At 37.3% G+C, this 26,654-nt stretch overlaps 2 protein-coding genes across 3 annotated transcripts in view; one reads left to right on the top strand and one right to left on the bottom strand.

Annotated features, from left to right (window-relative positions):
* The window catches only part of LAMB1 (laminin subunit beta 1), an 84,407-nt gene extending 72,543 nt beyond the window's left edge, over window positions 1–11,864 (top strand). The window contains exons 27-34 of the mRNA XM_023183048.2: window positions 941–1,182; window positions 4,191–4,394; window positions 5,077–5,221; window positions 7,251–7,458; window positions 7,976–8,117; window positions 9,096–9,272; window positions 11,287–11,446; window positions 11,574–11,864. Coding sequence (XP_023038816.1) covers window positions 941–1,182; window positions 4,191–4,394; window positions 5,077–5,221; window positions 7,251–7,458; window positions 7,976–8,117; window positions 9,096–9,272; window positions 11,287–11,446; window positions 11,574–11,710 — 1,415 coding nt within the window. The 3' untranslated portion in view covers window positions 11,711–11,864. The remainder of the gene's footprint in view (window positions 1–940; window positions 1,183–4,190; window positions 4,395–5,076; window positions 5,222–7,250; window positions 7,459–7,975; window positions 8,118–9,095; window positions 9,273–11,286; window positions 11,447–11,573) is intronic.
* DLD (dihydrolipoamide dehydrogenase) overlaps window positions 4,390–26,654 on the bottom strand; it is a 41,142-nt gene continuing 18,877 nt past the window's right edge. The window contains exons 9-15 of one of the 2 annotated variants that reach the window (XR_002724658.1): window positions 19,796–19,986; window positions 18,532–18,702; window positions 18,039–18,228; window positions 17,442–17,579; window positions 16,410–16,499; window positions 16,127–16,315; window positions 4,390–5,146 (exon numbers count right to left, since the gene is read on the bottom strand). Coding sequence is in view for 1 of the 2 variants with exons in the window: in XM_023183049.1 (XP_023038817.1) it covers window positions 16,250–16,315; window positions 16,410–16,499; window positions 17,442–17,579; window positions 18,039–18,228; window positions 18,532–18,702; window positions 19,796–19,986 (846 nt within the window). In the remaining variant the exon portion in view is untranslated. Of the gene's footprint in view, window positions 5,147–15,533; window positions 16,316–16,409; window positions 16,500–17,441; window positions 17,580–18,038; window positions 18,229–18,531; window positions 18,703–19,795; window positions 19,987–26,654 lie in introns of those variants that run through there. The other variant, XM_023183049.1, reaches the window with a different exon arrangement.

The following is a 26,654-nucleotide window of genomic DNA, read 5'->3' as shown; positions in this document are numbered from 1 at the left end:
TTTTGGACTAAAGCTAAAACACATCATGCTGTTATATATAGTACCATCATCCCTTAGGATCCATGAGGATTGGTTCCAGGACCCACTGCAGAAATCAAAATCCACAGATGGTCAAGTCCGTTATATAAAATGGCATAGTATTTGCATATGACCCATGCATATCCTCCTATATACTTTTCTTTCTTTTTCTCTCTCTCTCTCTCTCTCTCTTTCTTTCTTTCTTTAAGAAATGGGCTCTTGCTATGCTGCTCAGGCTGATCTTGAACTCCTGGACTCAAGTGATCCTCCCGTCTCAGACTTCTGAATAGCTGAGATTATAGAGGTGAATCACCATACCCAGCTTTACTTTTTTTTTTCCCTCCAGTATACTTTAAAATAATCTCTAGATTACTTACAATACCTAATAGAATGTAAATGCTATGTAAATAGTTGTTATACGTTATTGTTTAGGAAATAATGGCAAGAAAAAGTCTGTACACATTCAGTACAGGTACAACCATTTTTTCCAAATGCTTTCTATCCAGTTGGTTGAATCCGTATTATGTGGAATCTACAAATATGGAGGGCTACTATATTAGTCATTAGAGTGGATTTGAATAAAAGATTGAGAAAAGTCATCTGGTCATATAATCTTCAGGCTGCCTGACACCAGCTGTTTACAAAGAACTGGATGTTTGCTTGTGAATAGAAACAAGATTGCATGATTTTCTTAATTTTTCATTTTTCACCCAGATGTTTGCCATACTCCAGAGCTGGAGTAGGTGCTAATGGGACAAAACATATTCATTGCTCATGAAAACTGTATTTCATAAATATTTTTTCTTGAATTTTAAAACCTTACAGTAAATGTAGGACCTGAAGACATCAAATATAGACACTGCTTGGGGAGGAAGCCTAGTATGATGAGGTTAACTGTGGGCAATTTCATTTCCTACCGTAGGTGCCTTGGATAGCATTACCAAGTATTTCCAGATGTCTCTTGAGGCGGAGGAGAGGGTGAATGCCTCCACCACAGAACCCAACAGTACTGTGGAACAGTCAGCCCTCATGAGAGACAGAGTAGAAGATGTAATGATGGAGCGAGAATCCCAGTTCAAGGAAAAACAAGAGGAGCAGGCTCGCCTCCTTGATGAACTGGCAGGCAAGCTGCAAAGCCTAGACCTTTCAGCCGCTGCCGAAATGGTAAGGTTTGGGGGTGTGGCCTTACTGCTATGGTGCTGAGAAAAAAAAAAAAAACACTATCCTTTGTCTTTATTATAATAGTTTGCAAATGAATCAGCGGGAGTGAAACTCCTAGGCTGAGGTCTCTGGATCCTGGAATGGGCTATCTGTAACCAAGAAAGATTAAAAACGGCAGCCTATGGGTTTCCAGCCCTCCCCTCTTCTGTTTCTCTGGTCCTCAACTAAAGAATGAATCGTGACTGTTCTCCCATTCTGTTTTAGCTACTCAGTGACATCTCACTGAAACTTGATCCTTTTTACACTGTGAACATAATCTTTAATATTTTTTTTCCTAAGTAGAGACAGAGTCTCACTACATTGCTCAGGTTAGTCTTGAACTCCTGGTCTCCAGCAATCCTCCCACCTCAGCCTCCCAAAGTGCTGGGATTACAGGCTAACACCCCTGCCCACCCCCACCTTTTTTTTCTTTAAGAGATGGAGTCTTCCTATGTTGCCCAGGCTGACCTCAAACTCCTAGGCTGAAGCAATCCTCCCACCTCACCCTCCTGAGGAGCTGTGATGACAGGCATGTGTCACCATACCCAGCTTGGACACTCCTTTTTTAGTTTGTTCTGATTTGAAATATAAAACCCATCTCAGTGTAGGAAATCAGAATCATTCTAGAAGGGGCTTCCGTTAAAAATTAAAGGGAGCAAAAGAATTTTTTCATGGGTATTAGCTATTATGTTCCTTTGTTCCAGTAACTTTACCTGGTGAAGATTAACCCTGAAACCAGCCTGGAAAGTAGATTCATTTCCCAGAAAGTTTTAAAAAGTAACTCTGGAGCCAAATGAAATTGAGTTGTGAGTTTAATGAAAATCAGGCAGAAGGCCCCAAAAAAGCCTCACTGAGCCTGTTTCTTCCTCTTCCTTCCTGTTTTTTCAAGGAAGGATACCTATCTGAGATAATTTGGAGGGTATTTTTTATAGACAAAGGTTTGTGTTCTCTTAGCTCAGAGACACAGAGAAAGTTAAAGATGGAAGGCTACATAGGCACAGAAGAGTTCAAACTTCATTACAGCTTTGTCTTAGTGATGGTTCCTCCCTCCTCTCATCCTCACTTTCTCTGAAATAGACAAAATTGGTCACAATATAAGACAGTGTTTATTGATGCCTGCTAGGTTTCATACTCATTATCTTCTGAAACTTTATAGCAAACAGGGGGCAAATAATCTGTCATTTATTAAATGGAAAAATAAAAGATGAAGAAAAAAGAAAAATGAAGGCTTAGAGCAATGTGTAAATTGCAGCTAACAGGAGACAAAGTTATTAAGCATAAAATGCCAATTCTCTCAAACTTTCCTTGCAGCATTGATTCCTTCCTTACATATTGTAGTTAAAAACAAAAAATCAGTCATCACAAACAAGTTCTCTGTGACCTACAAGAAGCAGCTAAGCATGCTAAAGGGGTTTTGTCTTGAACCGGAGGCATCTCCGTGGGCGACAGGGAGGTGCATGGGTGGTGGGTGGGGTTCGGGGTTCCTCTGGCCTTTCCAAATGTGTGCCCTTCCCTATGCTTGCTTTTCCACCTGGTAAACTACCTAGGGATTAGCAGCTTCTTCAGTTCTCTTACTGTGTTTTTGTCTTTGTTAATGATCTTGTGAGAATTCTTTCTGTAAGTTCTTTACTGCCATTTCCTTGTGTAGAGAGACTTTTGTCCTTTTGTTTTTCAGGTACTTCTAGTTCTGTATCTTTGTGGATATTTAGCTAGAGCCATGCTGGTTTCCCACCCCCCACCCACGTCTGCCCCGTCTGTTGAAACAAAACAGATCTTCTATGTGTGCTGTCAGATGGTTTTTAAAAAGCAACACTTCTGTTCTTAAGACTCATGTTCTATAGCATGCAGAATACACTTTATTTTCTGAAGCTTTTTGTGTTTTTGTAAGCCAGATAAACGACTTATTTTAGTTGTAATTTGAGATCTAATGGGATTATAATTATCTTAAAATTATTAGGCTAAAGAGTTGATTGTATTTATTTAAAAACTGCTTTTTTGTACTTTTTTAAAACAATACTTTCCTTGTCTTGTTTGGGAATATTCTGTTAACTGCTTTTCACTGCAGTAAATCTTTGGCTTCTTTTCAGTATGAGCTTTTCCACAAAACAACTCTAAATGCAATTTTCTTCCTGCTCAGCCTTTTCTATCATATAGCACACTTGTATTATAATTTATCAATTTGCGTTTGTATGCCATGACCAAGTGGTGATCTTTGAGAGGTTCTGGTAGGTAAGAAAGGAGGACTCTATGCATGTGTGATGGCAGTGGTGGGGGGTGGTAATCTGGAAACGCTTCATCTACCTTTGTTCCTTTGTACTGTTTTCTTTAACATGTGGAATGTTTTCCCACTTCCCCTGCTCAAATCCCACCAGCCAACAAATCCTTCTTCAGCTACAACTATAGCATTCCTCTGCAGTCTCTCCTTTGTCTACTTTCTTTCAATAATGACTGCATCTGACCTATTCTTGGCTATTTTATGTGGAATGATCCAGTCCTAACAAGATGGGAAGTTACTAAAAGGCTAGGTAATAGGTCTTTTATGTCACCATATTTACCGGAGGAGTTAACATGGTGCTGGCCCCAGAGATGGTTCACAATGGTTTTTTTTTTTTTTTCTTTTAATCTAACTGGTTAGAAAAAAAGGAAGGCATTCCTTGGCCCTTGCACTGGCAGAATTCAACTTGATATAGCAGATGTCTGCATCCTGGGCAGAGCTCATACAGTATTTTAACTCATTTGGGCAGAAGATACTGATGAGTTGTAAACTTCTATTGTTTCCTTGGAAACAAGCAGGTTAGTTTATTCCTAAACTCTTTGCTCCTCTCTCCATTCTGTCTCCCAAATACTGTTTTCAAGCACCCTTACTGAGGACCACCTACACATTCTCTGGGGCCACCCAGGCCCTGCACAGCTGTTTTGCTGCAGCAGATTCACTATCTGAAGTATTGTGCCTGATCCTTGGCTTGTTGCAGACCTGTGGAACACCCCCAGGGGCCTCCTGTTCCGAGAATGAATGTGGCGGGCCAAACTGCAGAACTGATGAAGGAGAGGAGAAGTGTGGGGGGCCTGGTTGTGGTGGTCTGGTTACTGTTGCACACAACGCCTGGCAGAAAGCCATGGACTTGGACCAAGATGTCCTGAGTGCCCTGTCTGAAGTGGAACAGCTCTCCAAGATGGTAATTTAGTGGATGTCCTCAGTTTTTGTTATGTATGTTTGCTTTCAGCTGTGGACTAGAGGATCTGAAAGGGAGAAATCAATTCTAAATGCTAACTGAAATGAAAAGGGCATATCATAATCAAATATGAAAGTTCATGTTTCTGTGAGGTCAGAGAAAGAGATGGGGAGATTTTCTTTACAAATAAAGAATTTGCTTTCTACTCACTCAGAGGAGAATAACACATGCTTTAGTGCAAGATGTTTAAATCTTATACTGGATAATTTGAGATAGCCATTTTACTTATCTGACTCCAGGGTTATAAATACATCCAGCTGTACGACAAAAATTCTATACTAAGCAACTGAGCATTTATTCTTCTAAAGTGACACACACTTTTTAAATATTTATGTGGGTACCTGAGAAAAAGACTCAGGACTATTTTATAGGCCAGGAGTTAAAAACAACTTGAAAAATTTTAAATGCTAGTTGTATTTATATAAGAACACTGTTTAGGAATCTCTATACTGAGTACTTTGTCTGTAAGAATACAATACTTTGTTGAATGGGAGAAAGCTGTTTCCCAGACACATGATTCCAAGTAACATAGTTTTTCAACATCATTTCTGGGCCATTTCCAATATTCTGGTCTCCTTCAGAAAGAATGAAAGTCTTCCATGGGTAATTTATTCTTCACATTTAGGTCTCTGAAGCAAAACTGAGGGCAGATGAGGCAAAACAGAGTGCTGAAGACATTCTGTTGAAGACAAATGCTACCAAAGAAAAAATGGACAAGAGCAATGAGGATCTGAGAAATCTAATCAAGCAAATCAGAAACTTTTTGACCCGTAAGAAATTTTTTCATTTTACTTTTAGACATTTGTTTCTGTGTGATTCTGTTTACATTTTAGATAAAATCAACTTCTGTCAATGTACTGACATTTCCAAATAAGAAAAATGTCCGTATATTAAATGTTTCCACTTCTTAAACCTATATATGTGTATCAAATAACTTTCTCCAATGTTATGCAGACACAGACACACCTGATAGGATACTCAGCCAATCAAAAGTCAAATATTTACAGTGAAAATTGAATTTGGAATTTGTTAGAGATTATGTATAGTAATCTCTAACCTTAAAGAAGTGGAGTTTGTTATTTTGGCATTGCCCCCAAAGCTTTGTAATTCTATTATTTACAGGATATTATACCTATAGTTAGTTAAGAGTGTTGCTAGTTACAGTTCAAATGTTACCAGTAAAGATGGTTTTGGCTACAAATTATAGAAAACTCAAGTGAAAGGGACTTAATCAAAAAGGATGTTTATTATCTCCCATCTTAATAAGATATCCAGTAGCAGGATAGCTTCTTGGGTCTGCGACCCACATACTTTTCATCTTTCTACTCTACCATCTTAAGCATATCAGCTTTGCCTCTAGCTCCTCATGGTTACAAGGCAGCTGCCAAAGTTCCAGACATCATATAAAGATAAACAATAATAATGGACGAAGAGACCACCTATTCCTTGTATCTTTTTAAAAAGGAGGAAGTCTTCCCTAGAAGCCTTTAAGCAGTCATCCTTATAAACCTCATTGGCCAGAAATAAGTCACATGCCAATGCATAAATGTCACTGGAAAATGGAAATGTTATTACAGTAATTGGCAAACTAATAAAGACTGAGTTGACAATTTTACCTTAGAGGCAGGTGCCTGAAAAAAAATCAGTATTCTGTTAGCAAGAAAAAAGGCATGGCTAATAAGAAGTCAACAGTATTTGCTAAGGATATTTTGGTAATATTCCATGGAAGCCATCATTCAAGTACGTATTTTATTTGAATAAATCCTCTGGGGTCCATTTTTATGTTCAGTAGTTTAAAACATAAAGCTCAAAAGTAAATGAGGATCTGACATATTTGAAGCTTAACTTCATAAACTTTTTTTTTTTCACCATTTTCCACATTTCACATTTGAAACTCCTTGGCTTCATTGACAACCCACTATCCCAGTTCTCTTCCGTCTATAATTTTCTCCCTTTCTATAATTTCTTGAATCTAGATAATTTGTAAGAAATATCAAATCTCTATCTCTGCATTCACAAGTTTCTGAGCTATTTGTCCAACCTCAATTAAAAGATATCATTGCCTGGCCGGGCGCGGTGGCTCAAGCCTGTAATCCCAGCACTTTGGGAGGCCGAGACGGGCGGATCACGAGGTCAGGAGATCGAGACCATCCTGGCTAACACGGTGAAACCCCGTCTCTACTAAAAATACAAAAAATTAGCCGGGCGAGGTGGTGGGCGCCTGTGGTCCCAGCCACTCGGGAGGCTGAGGCAGGAGAATGGCGTGAACCCAGGAGGCAGAAGTTGCGGTGAGCTGAGATCCGGCCACTGCACTCTAGCCTGGGCGACAGAGCAAGACTCCGTCTCAAAAAAAAAAAAAAAAAAAAAAAAGATATCATTGCCTTTAATTCCCAGCTTTAAGCTCTGGCCCTCTATGGTTTTCCACAATCTTCAGATTCACTCTGCTAGACTTTCCCGTAACATGCTCTGCCCTTCCTGTCTCCCCACCTAGAACTGTCCTTTCTTCTTTCAAATTCTATTACCCCTTAAAATCTAACCAGCTCCTCATCTTCCACGAAGGTTTCCCTCACTACCCAGCCTAGAACAAATTCTAGTAGTACTCAATTATCTGCAGTTACTTGTGTGTGTGTGTAGTCTCATCTCCCCCCAAAACCCCAGACAGATTATAAACTCTTAAACAGGAAGTTAGTGTCTCTTGGTAACCCCACCGTGCTAGTCCACAGATGACCAGTAAGTGGTTGAATGAATGAACCATCTATTCTTTTCACCTCTTTTTGGGGACATCTTTGCTTTTCACAGAGGATAGTGCTGATTTGGACAGCATTGAAGCAGTTGCTAATGAAGTACTGAAAATGGAAATGCCTAGCACCCCGCAGCAGTTACAGAACTTGACAGAAGATATACGTGAACGAGTTGAAAGCCTTTCTCAAGTAGAGGTTATTCTACAGCAGAGTGCTGCTGACATTGCCAGAGCTGAGATGTTGTTAGAAGAAGCTAAAAAAGCAAGGTATCTAAAGACATGGCATCTAAGGGGCTTATTTTGTGTATCTATCATGGAGTAAAAAGTATCTCTTTAACCAGTGAAACTTCTTTTGTTTTTTTTTTGAGACGGAGTCTTGCTCTGTCGCCCAGGCTGGAGTGCAGTGGCCGGATCTCAGCTCACTGCAAGCTCCGCCTCCCGGGTTCATGCCATTCTCCTGCCTCAGCCTCCTGAGTAGCTGGGACTACAGGCATCCGCCACCTTGCCCGGCTAGTTTTTTTGTATTTTTTAGTAGAGATGGGGTTTCACCGTGTTAGCCAGGATGGTCTCGATCTCCTGACCTCGTGATCTGCCCGTCTCAGCCTCCCAAAGTGCTGGGATTACAGGCTTGAGCCACCATGCCTGGCCAACCAGTGAAACTTCTAAGAAGGACCTATGCAAGTCTCTCTGGGTCATTTCAGGAAGGCTATTCTTTAAAGAAAAGAACACTGAGAGTACTTTTTTCATGTTCAACAACAATATACTGTCTCATTATTTTACTCAGCAAAAGTGCAACAGATGTTAAAGTCACTGCAGATATGGTAAAGGAAGCTCTGGAAGAAGCAGAAAAGGCCCAGGTCGCAGCAGAGAAGGCAATTAAACAAGCAGATGAAGACATTCAAGGAACTCAGAACCTGCTAACTTCGGTAAGCATACACAATCATTACATGTATGGGAAAACAGCTACATATACACTTTTACCAGAAAAGTACATTTGTTATCTATGAACAAAAATTCTTACAACTCAACATTAAAGGATTCCTTTAATTGTAATAAATCTAAACTACTCCGTTAGCATGGATGCTAAAAATAAGTGGAGATAGGTTTTCATTTGAGCTGAGATCACACCACTATACTCCAGTCTGGGCAACAGAGACTGTCTCCAAAAAAAAAGAAACACTCCTATTCATTGAGGAAACAGCATGTACTCTGTTCAGTAGTATGAAGTATAATAGTTTTATACTTCATACTTTGGCTAGCTTTTAAAAGTCAATGTTGATTGATTCTACTTTGAAAGGAGATCAGATGTGGATCCTCACCAGTTGCCCGGATATTTTTTTCCCCTAAATAACTGAGTATTTAGAGTTTACAGCTGTAATGTTCCCAGACCATACATCGTCTCACAATTCTATAGAAATTCAAAGAACATCCCTCATCTCCATTTCTTCAGTAATTAGCTGAAATCTCCACTACTAGAGTTTAACATTTATTTTCCCACTCACATTAAGTTGGAAATTTATGTGGAAACCCCTTTTCGCACAGCTGCTTATTTGTGAATGTTCTTTAGCCAAAGTCTGCAGGTGTCCTTAAAATGCTTTCCTCAACACATCATGCTCCTTGGGGGGTGGGTTTCTTTTTTGTTTTTTGTTTTTTACTGTCAGAAAAAACTTTACATCCATCTCAGATCATCAGAAGTACCAAAAGAATGAAGTGAATATATGAAATGTAGCAAAGACTAAAGTTAGATACTTCATGTAACTTTTCCTGAAATATTCTTTTTAGTAATTACTTCTTTTGGTCTAGAGCAAAATGGCACAGCAGACTTAAATCTTCCTCCAAACTTGTACTCATAGTAATTCAATTTCTTAAGCTAATGGCTTGCTGGAAAATTGACATACTTTTAGATTGAGTCTGAAACAGCAGCTTCTGAGGAAACCTTGTTCAACGCGTCCCAGCGCATCAGCGAGTTAGAGAGGAATGTGGAAGAACTTAAGCGGAAAGCTGCCCAAAACTCTGGGGAGGCAGAATATATTGAAAAAGTAGTATATACTGTGAAGCAAAGCGCAGATGATGTTAAGAAGGTACGTAAATCTTTGTAATTTCAGAGCTATGCTGTTAAAGAAGCCACTAGTCTCCTCCTTGCCTGCCTTAGAGTAAGGGACATGGACCTAACAGAAACAGAATTCATCAGAAACATCAAATGACCTGTTTTGCAACAGCAGTCTTTAGAAGTGTGGATGGAAAACAATGGGAATGAATATGGAAGTATCTAATAAGTATGACCTATGCCCTCAAATCCAAACTTGGACAAGAGTTTAGAAGAATGCAATTAACTTTGGGGTAGAAGTCTTAAAACAGGCTTTAAAAAAAAAAAAAAACTATACTGACAAAAACCAGGCATATTGAACTTGTATTTCTCTGCTGTAGTCAATTAAATTCTTCATGGCATAGAGTAATTATCAGGCCATTTGAGAATATTTTAAAAGTAGGTTGGAACAGAGAACAGATAGTAGGAAACCAAATCTTATCTCTGAGACACATTTTGGATTAACAACCCCTCACCTCTCATTGGAAGGCACTGTATTTTGCAAAGAAAAACTCACACAACCCAAATGTTTAATCGGAAGCCATGTAATAACTGAAACACATGTTCAGTTTCTAAATAATGCTTTAAAAACTTGGTGGTGGGCCGGGCGCGGTGGCTCAAGCCTGTAATCCCAGCGCTTTGGGAGGCCGAGACGGGTGGATCATGAGGTCAGGAGATTGAGACCATCCTGGCTAACACGGTGAAACCCCGTGTCTACTAAAAATACAAAAAAAAAAAAACGAGCTGGGCGAGGTGGCGGGCGCCTGTAGTCTGGCCACTGCACTCCAGCCCGGGCGACAGAGGGAGACTCCGTCTCAAAAAAAAAAAAAAAAAAAAAAAACTTGGTAGTGGCGGGGTGGGGCTTAAAAGCATTAAATGACTAGTCCCCAACTTTTTTGGCACCAAGGACCAGTTTTCTGGAAGACAATTTTTCCACAGACTGGGGGGTAGGGATGGTTTCAGGATGAAACTGTTCCAGCTCAGATCAGGCATTAGATTTCATAAGGAGTGCGCAACCCAGATCCCTTGCATGCACAGTTCCCAATAGGGTTCGTACTCCTATGAGAATCTGATGTCACCACTGATCTAACAAAAAGCTGGAGCTCAGGCAGTAACACTTGCCTGCCCACCCAGTTTCCTAACTGGTCTGTAGGCCTGGGGGCTGGGGACACCTGCATTTACGGACCTAATTTCAGTATATAACTCCCTACTATTCAAAAATGTTCCTGGAAGTTACTGTAGCTTTTCAGGCATTACATAAGAGTAACCTCACTACCTCTCTCTAGGTTGGGGAAGAGAACAAAACAATGAGAAAAATTCACTGCCACAGTATCAGACAGTTGTCTTTTCTATTGTGGTTTGTGTGGTTTCCTGCAGTACTGAGGGCACAAATTTCTCAAGTACTCTGCTTCAGGACATTTTGCTTAATGACATTTTATCACAATAGAAAGAAACAAAACCTCTTGAAATGAAATTTCCATAAATGGTTATTTGAACGGTTTCTAAAAAGAATGATTTGCATTCCAACCCCACACCCCATTTCTCTTCTCCTCACTCACTTCTTGCATATGCTACAATCTCACCTTTCCTTCCTATATCTTTTAATTTTCTTCCTCTGATTTCCTTATAAGCAAGTCTTTACAAATCCTAATTCAGTCAAGATCCAAAGGGCCTCCATTTCAATATGGGCTTCTCTAATATCTAATTTACTTTTGAAAAATCTGCACTTCTCTATGTAATTCACAATACAATTGTGCTACAATTTTCTATAGAAAAGTAATAATCAAGAGAATGAGGACTTAGCCCTATGGACCTGCTGCAACTCCAGAATTTTTTGAAATGTTCTTTAAAATCATGTCTATTTTGCATTTGAAGATACAATTTTAAATTACTTACCAGTGAATAACTTAATGAAGCCTGAATATCCAGAATGCATGCCATGATTATACTATTGCTCTTAAACTGACACTAACATTACCACTTCTTTCTGTCTAAATGTGGAACTACAGACTTTAGATGGTGAACTTGATGAAAAATATAAAAAAGTAGAAAACTTAATTGCCAAAAAAACTGAGGAGTCAGCTGATGCCAGAAGGAAAGCTGAAATGCTACAAAATGAAGCAAAAACTCTTTTAGCTCAAGCAAACAGCAAGCTGCAACTGCTCAAAGGTGGGTCTTGCTTTTAATTATTTTAAATTTAAGGCATCGATAGTTTATTTCAAAGTGAAAAATCTATTCACTTTGTCTTGAGATCATCATAGTATAAATTGCTCAGACTTTATATATATATCCCCAGATTTAGAAAGAAAATATGAAGACAATCAAAAATACTTAGAAGATAAAGCTCAAGAATTAGCAAGACTGGAAGGAGAAGTCCGTTCACTCCTTAAGGATATAAGCCAGAAAGTTGCTGTTTATAGCACGTGCTTGTAACAAAGGAGAATATAAAACAGCTGAAGTGACCAAGGTAAAACAGCTACATTTTAAAAACTGACTTAATGATCTTCAAAATAAAACTCATCACCTATTTAATGTTTTTAATCACATTTTGTACGGAGTTAAATAAAGTACAGTGCTTTTGTATATATATATTTTGGTGTACTTGTTACTTTTACTGATTGTTGATGAATCCCTTTAGCAAAGAATGTTATTTTCACTGTAAACTTGGATTTATAAACAAGTTTACTGCCTCCATGAAGACCCTAATTTGTTGTCTATAAACAAGCTATTATATTTATCTGACAGGTAAACATCCTCCAAAACTCCACACCCTTGACTCCCCTCCCCCCAATCACCTTCCCAGTGGGATTCCCCCAGTGGGATTCCCAGGTTGAGGTTAAGGAGGACAAATATCTATGCTACCATCACTGTTTCAATGGTTGCTGAGTTGCTCCAACCATCAAAACTCCTCTAAGTATTCCTTGCTCGAGGAATGAGAAAATCAGCAGGATGAACTAGGGTTTATAATCATTACTGCCTAGAAAAGGACCAGGGTTACTAAGGGGAAGGTTTCAATTAAATCAGGCCAGAATGTATGGATACTGCTCTTGCCAACTGAGCAATGCTACTACAGAGCACAGAATGATGCCCTAATTTCTCAGCTTTTGTATTGTATTTTGTGTGATTTTGCAACTAATCTAAGGAAGTAATTGCCAGGCCCATGTCAACTTTATTGCCTAACTAGCTGTATAAAAGGCCAGCCCCTATGTGTTTTTTTCACACACTCTTAGAGCAAGACTATTCTGTGGACTGCTTAACAACCACCCACACATCCAACACAGCTGCATCTGAAGCTGGGCCTGGACAAAAGTTATGTAAACAGCTGTAAGTCAGTAACTTTCCTCTGGCCCAAAGCAGTAATTTGTCACTTTTATGGTACTGGCACCAAAACAGATATACAGACCACTGGAACAGAACAGAGGTCTCAAATAATACCACACATCTACAACCATCTGATCTTTGACAAACCTGACACAAGCAATGGGGAAAGGATTCCCTATTTAATAAATGGTGTTGGGAAAACTGGCTAGCCATATGCAGAAAGCTGAAACTGGATCCCTTCCTTGTACCTTACACAAAATTAACTCAAGATGGATTAAAGACTTAAACCTAAGACCTAAAACCATGAAAACCCTAGAATAAAACCTAGGCAACACCATTCAGGACATAGGCATGGGCAAAGACTTCATGACTAAAACACCAAAAGCAATGGCAACAAAAGCCAAAACTGACAAGTGGGATATAATTAAAGAGCTTCTGCACAGCAAAAGAAACTATCATCAGAGTGAACAGGCAACCTACAGAATGGGAGAAAATTTTTGCAAAGAACTTCAACCCTATCAAAAAACTGGTGAAGGGTATGAACAGACACTTCTCAAAAGAAGATATTTATGCAGTCAACAAACATGAAAAAAAGCTCATCACCAGTTATTAGAGAAATGCAAATCAAAACCACAATAAGATACCATCTCATGCCAGTCAGAATGACGATCATTAAAAAGTCAGCAAACAACAGATGCTGGAGAGGCTGTGGAGAAATAGGAATGCTTTTACACTGTTGGTGACAGTGTAAATTAGCTCAACCATTGTGGAAGACAGTGTGGCAATTCCTCAAGGATCTAGAACTAGAAATACTATTTGACACACCAATGCTATTGCAATGCAGCAAACCACCATGGCACGTGTATACCTATGTAATCTGCATGTTCTGCATATGTACCCCACAACTTAATTTAAAAAAAGATCCTAATAACTAGCAAAATTGTCATATCTCATCATCTACTAGAGCAATTATGTATTTTACTTAACACAGTAGAAACTCTCCATTCCTTTTCAGCTAAACAATTAAAGATCTCACTTTGAAATTACTCTTTTTTTTTTTTTTTTTGAGACAGAGTCTCGCTCTGTCGCCAGGCTAGAGTGCAGTGGCATGATCTCAGTTCACTGCAACCTTTGCCTCTTGGGTTCAAGTGATTCTCTGCCTCAGCCTCCTTAGTATCTGGGATTACAGGGGCCTGCCACCACACCTGGCTAATTTTTATTTTTATTTATTTATTTATTTATTTATTTTTTGAGACGGAGTCTCGCTCTGTCGCCCAGGCTCCGCCTCCTGGGTTTACGCCATTCTCCTGCCTCAGCCTCCCGAGTAGCTGGGACTACAGGCGCCTGCCACCTTGCCCGGCTAGTTTTTTGTATTTTTTTTAGTAGAGACGGGGTTTCACCATGTTAGCCAAGATAGTCTCGATCTCCTGACCTCGTGATCCGCCCGTCTCGGCCTCCCAAAGTGCTGGGATTACAGGTTTGAGCCACCGCGCCCGGCCAATTTTTATATTTAATTAGTAGAGATGGGGTTTTACCACATTGGCCAGGTTGGTCTCAAACTCCTGACTGCAGGTGATCCGCCCACCTTGACCTCCCAAAGTGCTGGGATTACAGGAGTGAGCTACTGCTCCCAGCCGGTTGAATTTATTTTAATCAGTTCAATGAAGTGGATAATTAATCTCACTCTTCACAAGCTATGAAAATATTGAGAGCTTAGTAGATAACAGTAACTGAAAAAACTTGTTTTATTCTTAGGACTTTATTCCCCACCCAGATATATTTGCATTCTCATACTGAATGTAAACACTTAAAGATGGATTTAACTGTTTTGTGTCTCTACAGCTAGGATTCCATATTAAATTATATTTCACTATTCCCTAACTAAAAACTTTTTTTCCCCTGAGTAAGGGATATGTTGATATTTACATTAACAGCACTTCACATGATACTGGGATTTCAAATTTTTAAAAAGACGCAGAGTTCACTTCCCATAATGCCAAAGTAGCACACAGATATCAGACCAACCCTCCTGCTGATCGCAACTGCAAACTCTGAACAAACATATTTTAGGAAAAACTAAAGGCACTGGAAACAACTACAAACAGGTGGAAAGTAGAGGGGAGCTGGCACTTAAAAAGTGAACAGCACTGGCTCAATGTCTCATTTTTAATAGGTTCTCACTTGAGGGGGAAACAAGCCAAGTTTTATCGGTTAAGGATCAGAGGGCAGAATATGGGGCAACCACAACAGCTGGAACATGAAGGGGAAACCCCAAAAAAACAGGAGGCACAGAAGGGGCAGACTTCTGCCCAAACCCTGGTTGACCCCTGAACTTGCAGGGGAAAGACTTCCAGCAGCATAGGTAAAGCTAAAACAACTGAGAAGAGATTTCAGCTGCTGCCACCTACAAAGAAGACAGAGTTTGGAGTTGGTATTCAGCCAAGTTAGACAACTATCAATTTTCTTTAGAAGTATGTAACAGAATCCAGGGTCGTTATGTCACTCATAATGAGCATGAGACAATCTATGCTATCTATACCAAATTTCAGAACTACTTAATCTGAATTATTCTTAAATTTAGTTTTAATATGCAAAAGCCTACTTAGCATTTAGTACTTTGTTACTTAAGTTTCCTTAGGACATGGTCATTTTAAACACCACACATCCAATTTTATACCACTGTTTAAACAGTCATTTACCCAGTCAAGAAAAACACAGATTAAAGACTCCCTTAGGTTATACTTCTCCAAAAGTAAATATTAAACATTTAGTAGGTGTCTCTAAAATAGATGAAAGGATAATGACCTTTAAAATGCCTTAATATTGTCCTATAACATGAAAATAAAGATGCATTCAGGCCTACTAAATAAATAAGAATATACACTAGAGGTAGTCGTAAAAAAAACTACGACCATCTCAACACGTACTCATAATAACCAGTAAATGAATATTTAAGATGTTTATTTCAGTATCTTCATTCCCCACTGTAATACATTTGAATCCCCACGTATTTAAGTTCCGTAAATAGACTCTCTTAATTTGGATAACTATATAATTACCCTTCAGAGTTGTAGACAACAATGGAACCTTAAAAATCTCTTAAACACATAAATTCTACCCCTAAACTGAAAGAATTCAGGGGTTAAATAAAACAAGTGAGAAGCCACCTACTTACATCAGTTTGGTTTATAGACATTTGAATCTTATTTGAATGACTGACTTGTTTCTAATGTGAAAACCCAATTAAAAATAACTTGATCACTTTGCTTCAAACACAACTGTTCACATATCAAATTCTAGCTCCATCTATGTAAAATTCAACTTTTCTGTATCAGAGGAAAAAGCTATTTAAATTCAGTGGCATTGAATCTTTCATGAACAGCATGAAAATATGAGTTGACGGAGATATTCCAGGATGCTACAATAAGTAGCTTTTTGTCTTACATATTAGTGCACTGAAACAAAATACTAAATTTATGTAAAATATAGATATAAGAGTATTCCATTCTGTCCAAACCTATTAAATACCTTCCAAAAGTTTCATAATTCAGTCCTAGAAATTCTTGGAGCTGTGAGAACATCCTGTTCAGGAATGTGACTTCTACAAAAGCTCCCAGGAAATTTCAGAAAAAAAAAATATAATCTTCTAATTCAAAAGTTGATTGATTTGCCAAATGATGCAGCAAGATTTGCTTCTCTAAAAGCTTCTGATAAGGTCTGCAAGGGAAGAAATTTAGAATTAAAAAACAAATATTTGTGGGCCAGAAGAAAATTTAGGCAACCATCAATTCTATATGTTGTTAATAATTACCGGATGTGCATGACAGACTCTAGCTATATCTTCACAGGATGCTCCATATTCCAAAGCAAGAGCAGCTTCATTTACCATTTCTCCAGCACCCTTTAAAATAACAAGCCAAGTAAATTTGCTACCATGGTAAAAACTGCATGCTAATAGGATAGCAATGGTTAACAGAGGAAGCTTTTAGATCTTAAAAACGCCTTAAATCTGTCTATCAGCTGAAGAAAAGTCAGGAAAAGCTTAACAGAAAAGGTGACACTGAAGAGCTTGGGCTCTGAAGCCAAAGGGCCTTCAATTCATATCTACCATTTACTACCTTAACCATTCATTGGTTCTGTGTGCTTCATTCAGTTTCTTCACCTCAAAAATAACAGCACCTATCTCACAAAGCTGATGTAAAAATAACAAAATGTATACTAAAATGACACAGCACTCAAATATTCTATTCTCATTATTGTTACATCAGATACAAGAGATATCTATAAGAAAGATATATACTTAGGCTCAGTGGTAGGAAAGGCTTCCCTTAGGAGGTAACATTTGAGCTGAGACCTGAACAATAAGGAGCCAGCCATTCAAAGATCTGGAGGCAGAACAGTCTAAGCAGAGGGTACCTTAGCACAAAGGCCCTAAAATGCAAACATCTGGCCTGTTGTGAAAATGAGAGAAGGCCCATGTGACATGGAATTAATAAGTAAAGGAGACCAGAAAAAGAAGAGGTCAGAAAAGTAGGCACAGATTCAGTGAGGCCTTGGATGTAACAATCTGAAGTTGAAAAGCACCACTGGAAGACTTTCAGGGGCATAATCTGGTACATGTTTTAAAGAGAGAATCTTGGCTGCAGGACAGAAAGTAGATGATACAGTGAGCAAGACTGTGAGAGTGCTGCTGGTATTCTTCTAGAAATGATGTACAGAGAGCCATATTCAAAGTTTTGCTGGAAATGAGCAACCTCAGAGTAACACCAGGCGGTTTATAATTAATAAACAGTGATGCTTTCTAGAAATCTTAATAGGATTTCTCTAGTTTTATAATACTCACTGGTCCAAGAATATGTGCTCCCAGTACTCTGTCTGTCGATTTCTGCCCAAGGATCTTCACCATGCCATCTGTGTCAGCATTTGTCTTAGCTCTGCTGTTAGCAGCAAATGGGAATTTCCCAACTTTGTACTCAATACCCTGTGTGACAGTCAGAAAAAAAGAATCTACGTAAGTGCCAGAAAAGTTCATTCCAATTAGTAACATCATCTACCATTTGTTCAGAAAATAAATCCCAAGAAGGCAATTGTTCGCAAAGCACATAGAAGGAAAGACCAAAAGACTGGTTAATGAAATATATCTTGGGCACAAATGCAAGCAAATACAAATGTCTGTCCATCTGGTTATATTTCAAAGCCAAATATAAAAAATCTGGAATTACTAGTTTTTTAATATAAGCAACTTCTCCTCCTCTCAATTACTGCTGATAAATCTGCAAATGATCTCTTTATAATGCTAACAAGGGAAATAATATATAAGCTAAACTATATTTCACAGCTGTTAAATATATTAGCATAATGATAAAATGCTGTTTCTCAACCACCAGTGTCACTGGCACAACTCACACATTGGCGTAAAACCACCCATGTTCAGACTTACCTCTTCTTTCAACTGCTCTTCTGATTTGCCAACCCAAGCAACTTCAGGGTGTGTGTAAATCACTGATGGCACACAATTGTAGTCAATGTGCACAGCACCACCAGCCATTCCTTCCACACAGATAATGCCTTCATCCTCTGCTTTGTGAGCCAGCATTGGACCAGCAACTACATCACCAATGGCATAGATACTACCACAGAAATCAAAAGAAACACAACGAATTTCTGAAATCACAGCTACTTATCTTCAGTTACATCATGGTAACAGAAGTTTCCAGTAAATAAGTCACCAAAAAATATATCAAATGCAGCTCTTCAAAAATCTATGAATTCGGCTCTGAGTAAAATTCAGTTCTTTTTTATTTTACATTTTGTAAGTTTACTATTCTTCCCCAAAGCCAATACATATTTTAAGCATTAAAATCTTACTTTTCAAAATACTGTTTGAAATAAATTTTAAAATTACTGAAAATGCAGACAATTATCCAACTTACTTTGGAATTTTAGTTTGAAATCTGGTATTAACTGGAATTCTACCACTGGGATCTAGTTCAATTCCCAGCTCTTCTAGTCCCAAATTCTTAGTAAAGGGTCGTCGGCCAATGCAAACCAAGAGTACATCACAAGTGATAACTTCAGCTTTACCACCAGAAGCAGCTTCGATACTAGATAACAAACAGTATATAAATGTTAAATACACATCTGCATAAATTGATAGGCTTAGAAATTTAAGGCCAGTTATTTCTCAACTGTTGATGACATTTTTGTTTTGTTTTGTTTTTGAGATGGAGTCTTGCTCTGTTGCCAGACTGGAGTACAGTGGTGTAATCTCAGCTCACAGCAACCTCCACCTCCCAGGTTTCAGAGATTCTCCTGCCTCAGCCTCCTGAGTAGCTGGGACTACAGGTGCATGCCACCACATCCAGCTAATTTTTGTATTTTTAGTAGAGATGGGGTTTTACCACGTTGGCCAGGCTGGTCTTGATCTCCTGATCTCGTGATCCACCACCTCGATCTCCCAAAGTGCTGGGATTACAGGTGTGAGCCACCACACCCAGTACTGATGACATTTTTAACAATATGTTTATTTGAATGCAAACATAAGAGTCAGACAATGAAAGAGATCTATCATTAAAATCTAGAAGTCTATTAAAATCTCACAAAAACCACAGTATAATAAAATAGCAGTTAAGAATACGATCTTTGGGTCACAAAAATCCAAATTCAACTACTGACTGCCACCCACTAGCTGTGTGGCAAGTTAGTCATTAATTAAGCCAATGAATTCAGCTTCTTATCTTTGAGTAAAAGTTAGTCATTAAACTATTTAAATACTATTAACTACTTAATTTAAATATTTATTTAAGAACTAATTCATTAAATAAGTGAAATGCCACTAAAGTATTTTATCAGTAGAGTACCAGACATATAGTAAACAATCTTTTATTACTGATTTCCCCATATATCTGCCTAAAAATAGATTCAATTTTATTGAATATTGGGAATTTAAATTTTTCTAAATATACTATAAGAAGGTACAACAATGAGAATATTGGATTAATCTTTCTAGCATTAACCTAATCATAAATTTCAATGTGCTAATGCAATAATTTGATAAGCAACTGAGTGATATTAAGTAATAAAATGACCTTACGTTAGAAAAAAACCTGTATTTGCTAAACTGATTTTGAAACTTGAGTGTTTTGCTTAAAGAAACAGACAGGAATGCTACATCAAAAACGAATGATGTATACTTACGAAACATCAATTTTTCCATCTGCCTTCTTGGTAGCACCAGTAACCTTTGTATTCAATTTAAATTTAAACCCCTGTTTTTGAAGGATGCGTTGAAAGTTTTTAGATATTTCCATATCAATTCCAACTCCACCTACATGACCTAAAAATTCAACTGCTGTCACATCTGCACCAAGTCTTTGCCAAACTGAACCCTGCAAATAAAAAACCCCAATAATCATAGAAGTTTCTATAGCAAATGTTTACGAAATCATCTTAATAATTTATTGTAAAATATTTTCTTCTTTCACTAGTATGTTCCTATGAGAAGCTCTGAGGTTTAAAATTAACCCTATGTTAAATATGTATAACTTCATACATTTATTAACTTATTCATTCAATATCTGTTGAACATCTACTACATGCTAGGCAATATTTTAGCTTCTAGGCATACATTAGTGAACAAAGCAAAAATCTCTGTTCCCAGGGATCTTATATTCTGGCAGGGGACATAGACAAATATGTAAAGTTCATAAAAGAGAATAAAGTGCTACAAGAAAAATAAAACAGGAAGTAGAACTGGGACTACTGATTACCAGGATTACAATTTTGAATAGTATGGTTGGGGAAAGCCTCACTGGGAGTGACATTTGCACAAAACTTGAAAGAATGAGGCAATGAACTATCCAGTTAACTGGGGAAAAAGTGTTGTTCTAGGCAGAGGGAAACAGCAAGTGCAAAGGTCTTGAGGAAAAGGAAGTAGGCTACTAATCACTGATGTTTGCAGAATATTAAACTGGCTTCCTATTTTCTTTTCTCAACAAAGGACAAATGTTTACTTTTTCATTCAAATTATAATTTAAACTGAATGCTAGCTTACTTTAACATTTTGAAAATTAGCATAACTTCTAAACAATTATACATTAAACAATACATAACTGGCAAGATGAACATAATTTCACAGCATTAAATATGAAAAACCATGAACATATCCTTTGCAAGAATGTATACTAAAATCATCTGGTAATTCAAACGAACTATACAAGTTTACCTTTCCTAAATTAGGTGTGGGCATTCATTTAAAAAATCTCATGATTTTCTGGTATGAAGACTGAGTTAACTAGAGGCAATACAGTGACACTAAAAATCTAACACTATGTATATATAAAAGTTAACTCAAAATGGATCATGCACCTAAATGTAAAACCCAATACTATGAAACTTCTAGAAGAACACCTAGGAGAGGAAATCCTAGAATTGACCTTGAGTTAGGCCAAGATTTCTTTGATGTAACACCAAAAGCACAATCCGTAAAAGAAAAATGATAAATTGGACCTCATCAAAATTAGAAAGTCTTCGATAACATTGAGAACACAAAAACAGAAGCCACAGACTGGGGAAAAAAATTACAAAACTTCTATCTGATAAGGGATTTATATCCAGAATATATACAGAATTCTTCAAACCCAGCAAGAAAAATTCAATAAAAAATGGACAAATGTCTGAAGAGGGAAGATACAGAGATGGCAAATAAGTACATTAAAAAATGCTCAACCCTGTAAGTCATTAGAGAAATCTAAGTTAAAACCACAATGAACTGAATTCAACAACACATAAAAAGATCATTCACCATGATCAAGCAGGATTCATCCCAGAGATGCAAGGATGATTCAACATACATAAACCAATAAACATGATTTGTGACATTAACAGAACCAAGAACAAAAACCATATGATCATTTCAACAGATGTTGAAAAAGCCTTTAATAAAAATTCAACATCCCTTCATGATAAAAACCCTCAAAAAATTGGATATAGAAGGGACACACCTCAAAATAGTAAGACAAACTCATGGCCAACATCATACCGAACGGGGAAAAATTGAAAGCCTTTCCTCTAAGATCTGGAACAATATAAGAATGCTCATTTTTCACCACTTTTCTCAACATAATACTGGAAGTCCTGGCCTCAGCAATTATAGAGGAGAAAGAAACAAAGGGCAATCAAATTGGAAAGGAAGAAGTCAAATTAATCTTTTGTGCAGACTATATGATCTTATATTTAGAAAAACCTAAAGACTCCACCAAGAAACTATTAAACTTACAAACTAATTCAGTAAAGTTGCAGGATACAAAATCAACATACAAAAATCAGTAGCATTTATATACACCAATAGTGGACAATCTAAAAAAGAAAAAAAAAAGGCAATCCCATTTGCAGTAGCTACAGAGAATATAAAACACCTAAGAATCAATTTAGCCAAAGATGTGAAAGATTTATACATAAAAAACTAAAAAACACTGATAAAACAAATTGAAGAGGACACAAAAAATAGTTCATATTCATGGACTGGAAAAATTAATATCGTTAAAATCACAATACTACCCAAAGTAATTTACAGATTCAATGCAATCCCTATCAAACTACCAATGACAGTCTTCAACTGCCAAAGTAATCCTGAACAACAACAACAAAAAAACCTGGAAGAATCATATTACCCAGCTTCAAAATTTACTAAAATGCCGTAGTAACCAAAATAGCATAGCATAGTACTGGCATAAAAAGACACATAGACCAATGGAACAGAATAAAAAACCCAAATATAAATCCACACATTTTCCGCTAACTCATTTTCAACAAAGGTAACCACAAACACAATGAGGAAAAGGCAGTCTCATCGATAAATGGTGCTAGGAAAACTGGATAACCATATGCAGAAGAATGAAACTAGACCCCTATCTCTTACCGTATACAAAAGCCAAATCAAAATGGATTAAAGACTTAAATCTAGAATCTGAAACTATAGAATTACTAGAAGAAAACATTGGAGAAATGCTCCAGAACACTGGTCTGGGCAAAGACTTATTGTGTAAGACCTCAAAAGTATAGGCAATAAAGCAAAAACAGACAAATGGGATTACATTAAGTTAAAAACCTTTTGCACAGCCAAGGAAAAAATTCACAAAGAGACAACCCACAGAATGGAAGAAAATATCTGTAAACTATCCATCTGACAAAGGATTAATAATCAGAATATATAAGGAGCTCAAAAAAAAAAATCCAGTTTTAAAATGAGCACCAGATCTGAATAGACATTTCTCAAAAGATGACATTCAAATGGTCAACACATGTATGAAAAAATGTTCAACATTATCAATCGAGAAATACAAATCAAAATCACAATGAGCTATCATCTCACCCCAGTTAAAATGGCTTTTATCAAAAAGATGGCAATGCTGACAAGGAAGTGGAGAAAGGAGAACCCTCATACACTGTTAATGGGAAGTAAGTTAGTAAAGCCACTACGGAAAACAGTATGAAGGTTCCTCAAAAAACTAAAAATAAAACTACAATATGAGCCAGCAATTCCACTACTGGGTATATACCCAAAAGAAAGGAAATCAACATATTGAAGAAATATCTGCACTCCATGTTTACTGCAGCACTATTCACAATAGCCAAGATATAGAATTAACTCAAGTGTCCATCAGCAGACAAATAAAGGAAATGTGGTACACATATACAATGGAATATTATTCTGCCATAAAAAAAAGAATGAAATTCTGTCATTTGCAACAAAACAGATGGAATCAGAGGACGGTATGTTCAGCGAAATAAGCTAGGCATAGAAAGATAAATATCGCATGTTCTAGTATGTGGGAGTTAAAAAAAAAAAAACCAAAAACTGAACTCATGGAGATAGTGAGCAGAATGATGGTTACCAGAGGCTGGGAAGGCTAGAGGGAGAAGAGGAATGAAAAAAGGTTGATTAATCAGTGCAAATATATAATTAGAAGAAATAAGAGCTGGTGTTAATGCAGGGTTGACTATAGGTAACAATCAATTATACATTTCAAAATAGCTAGAAGAAAATAATTCAATGTTCCTAGCATAAAAAAAAGAGTTTGAGGTGATGGATAGCCTAATTACCCTGATTTAATTATATGAATGTATCAAATTATCACATGTACCTTGAAAAAAGTACATCTATTATGTAGCAATTTAAAAAATAAAAATAGGAAAAAAAACCCCACAATGTGTTACTACTACACAACCACTAGAACAGCTCAATTTTTTAAAAAAATGACAATACCAAGTACCAGTGGAAAAGTGGAGCAAACGGAAATTTACATTGCTGGTGGGATTGTATGGAAAACAGTGTAACGGTGTTCCTTGAAGTTAAAATAATTACCATATGACCCAACAATTACACATCTAGTTATATACCCAAGAGAAATGAAAACAGATACCCACACAAAAACTTGTACACAAATAGACATAGCAGTGTCATTCATAATAGTCAGAAAGTAGAAACAACCCAAATGTCCACCCCGATGAATGGATAAACAAAATGTGCCATATCCAGAGAATGAGATATTTAGCCATATAAAGAAATGAAGTATAGATACATGCTACAACTTGGATGAACCATAAGAACATTATGCTATGTAAAGAGAGCAGACACAAAATAATACGTATTGTATGATTCCATTTATATGAAATGTCCAGAATAGGCAAATTCATAGACACAGTAGAATTAGTGGTTTCCAGGGGCTGAGCAAAGAGAGAAATGGAGAATGACTGCTAACGGGTACCAAGTTTCTTTTAGGGTGATGAAAATGTTCTAGAGTTAGACAGTGGTAACAGTTGTACAACTCTATGAATATACTAAAAACCTTTGAATTGTACATTTTAAATGGGTAAACTGGTATGTGAATTATATCTCAATAAAGCTGTTTAAAAAGCAAACAACAAAAAAAGGACCATTCTTGAAAACTGGGATAGGAGTAAACAGAGGGGAAATAATGGGAGTGTGGAAATGATAAGAAACACCATCTTGGAGTCTAAGTCAAAGTAGGGAGTGATGAGCATAGACAAGTGCCCTACTCTTTAGGAAAACTGATTTTAAAATACTTAAAGACAGGAAAACGCAACAGCATCTACCACTTATTTACAGCTTACTAAATGCCAGTCACTGCATTAAGTGTTTTAAATGTATTAAATCCCAGCAATAGTCCTGTAAGTTAGTTATTTTTATCCCCTTTTTGATAACAAACCAACTGGTTCAGAGTGGCTCATTAACTTAACAAGAACATAAGTCAGTAAGAGGCAGAGTTGAAATTCAAATTTAAATCTGTTCAATTCCAAAACATTTGTTCTTTAATACTACACTAAACTGGAATGGAAGAAGAAAGGCAAAATATAAAAAATAAAAATACAGTCATGTGAATAATCTTTATGAGAAAATAAACAGATATTATGACTACACAGTAAATTCTCTAATAAGTTTAAGTTTTTAAAAAGACATGTAAAAACTAATTCAATACAGTCACAGATATCTAAATCATTGTGTCAAAAGACTCAAGGCTTATACAAAACCTAAAGCAAAACTGCTGAGATGAATAGAATTATTGCTTGGAGATATTATTATAATGACCAGTAAAAGAAAGTAAATGTTATTCCTTTTTTTCTTGTTTTATCCAACTATGAGAACAAAGCAGAATGAACAGAAGAAATATTGTTAACCAAGAGGCAAAGCCTAAGATTAAGAACAACTGGTCATTTTTAAAGAGTTAATTCCCTGCTGGGCATGGTGGCTCACACCTGTAATCCCAGCACTTTGGGAGGCCGAGGCAGGCGGATCATGAGGTCAGGAGTTCAACACCAGCCTGGCCAACATGGTGAAAGCCCGTCTCTACTAAAAATACAAAGAAAAATTAGCTGGGTGGTGGCGCGTGCCTGTAATCCCAGCTTCTCAGGAGGCTGAAGCAGGAGAATTGCTTGAACTGGGACCTGGGAGGTGGAGGTTGTAGTGAGCTGAGATCATATGCCACTGTATTCCAGCCTGGGCTACAGAGCGAGACTCTGTCTCAAAAAAAAAAAAAAAAAAAATAGTTAATTCCCCCATCAACCCAATTAGAGTTTGACAATAAAGGCACTCTCAGTGAACTCTGGGAACTTAGCACAAGGGAACTGCCAAAAGGTGGCAGACAGGCAAATATGCCTAAATTTTCAAAAATGGAAAAGAAGAGATTCTGCTAAACACCAGAAGACATTATTAATCAGCTGGTTTCACAATCATTAGACACTACCACAAGTGTTCCAAACAGGTCACGTAAACCACTCTTACTTTCTGAAGGGTTTCTGGACTGGTTAATGTAGTATATTTTGGTATCAGCAAGGTGTTAAAAAAAAATTTAAGAAAATCTCATGATATCCTTGTAGATTCGATGGAGAAATGAAGACGAATAAACATCAAAGTTGTTTATAACTGATGAAAGACTGTACTGTCAGATGGCTTTCAATATTTCATCCTGGTCAAAAATTTGTACTAATGACATGAATGACAACGGAAGTTTGCTTAACCAAGATCAGACCAGATGATGGGACTGCATGCTTTAATTGTCGTACTTCCAAAATTTATGAACTATGAAAAGTAAAAGCAGTTAAGTATAAGAATGACACAATCAAGACTAAGATATAGATTGGAATAATGAGTGCGAGTGAATAAGATTAAATGAAAGCAAGAATAAAGGTTCAAAGTCACTTAGGTTTAGCAAATCAGAATTCCAAATGCAAAAAAATGTGGCTTTTATCTGAACATAAGCTCCATGTCTGCTTTATAAAAACAACTAAACTGATTTTAAAGGATTACATTATAAGAAGTACACTACGCATATCAAAAGAAGTACTCTCTACAACCCTGAACATGTTTAGCTTACAAGTTTTCTTTTTCTTTTTGAGACGGAGTCTTGCTTTGTTCCCCAGGCTGGAGTGCAGTGGCATGATCGTGGCTCACTGCAAGCTCCACCTCTCGGGTTCATGCCATTCTTCTGCCTCAGCCTCCCGAGTAGCTGAGACTACAGGCTCCCGCCACCACACC

The sequence above is a fragment of the Piliocolobus tephrosceles genome, chromosome 8 (assembly GCF_002776525.5).
Source record: "Piliocolobus tephrosceles isolate RC106 chromosome 8, ASM277652v3, whole genome shotgun sequence".
Classification (NCBI taxonomy): domain Eukaryota; kingdom Metazoa; phylum Chordata; class Mammalia; order Primates; family Cercopithecidae; genus Piliocolobus; species Piliocolobus tephrosceles.
Note: the sequence above shows the minus strand (reverse complement) of the source record. Positions and strands in the feature narration are given on the sequence as shown.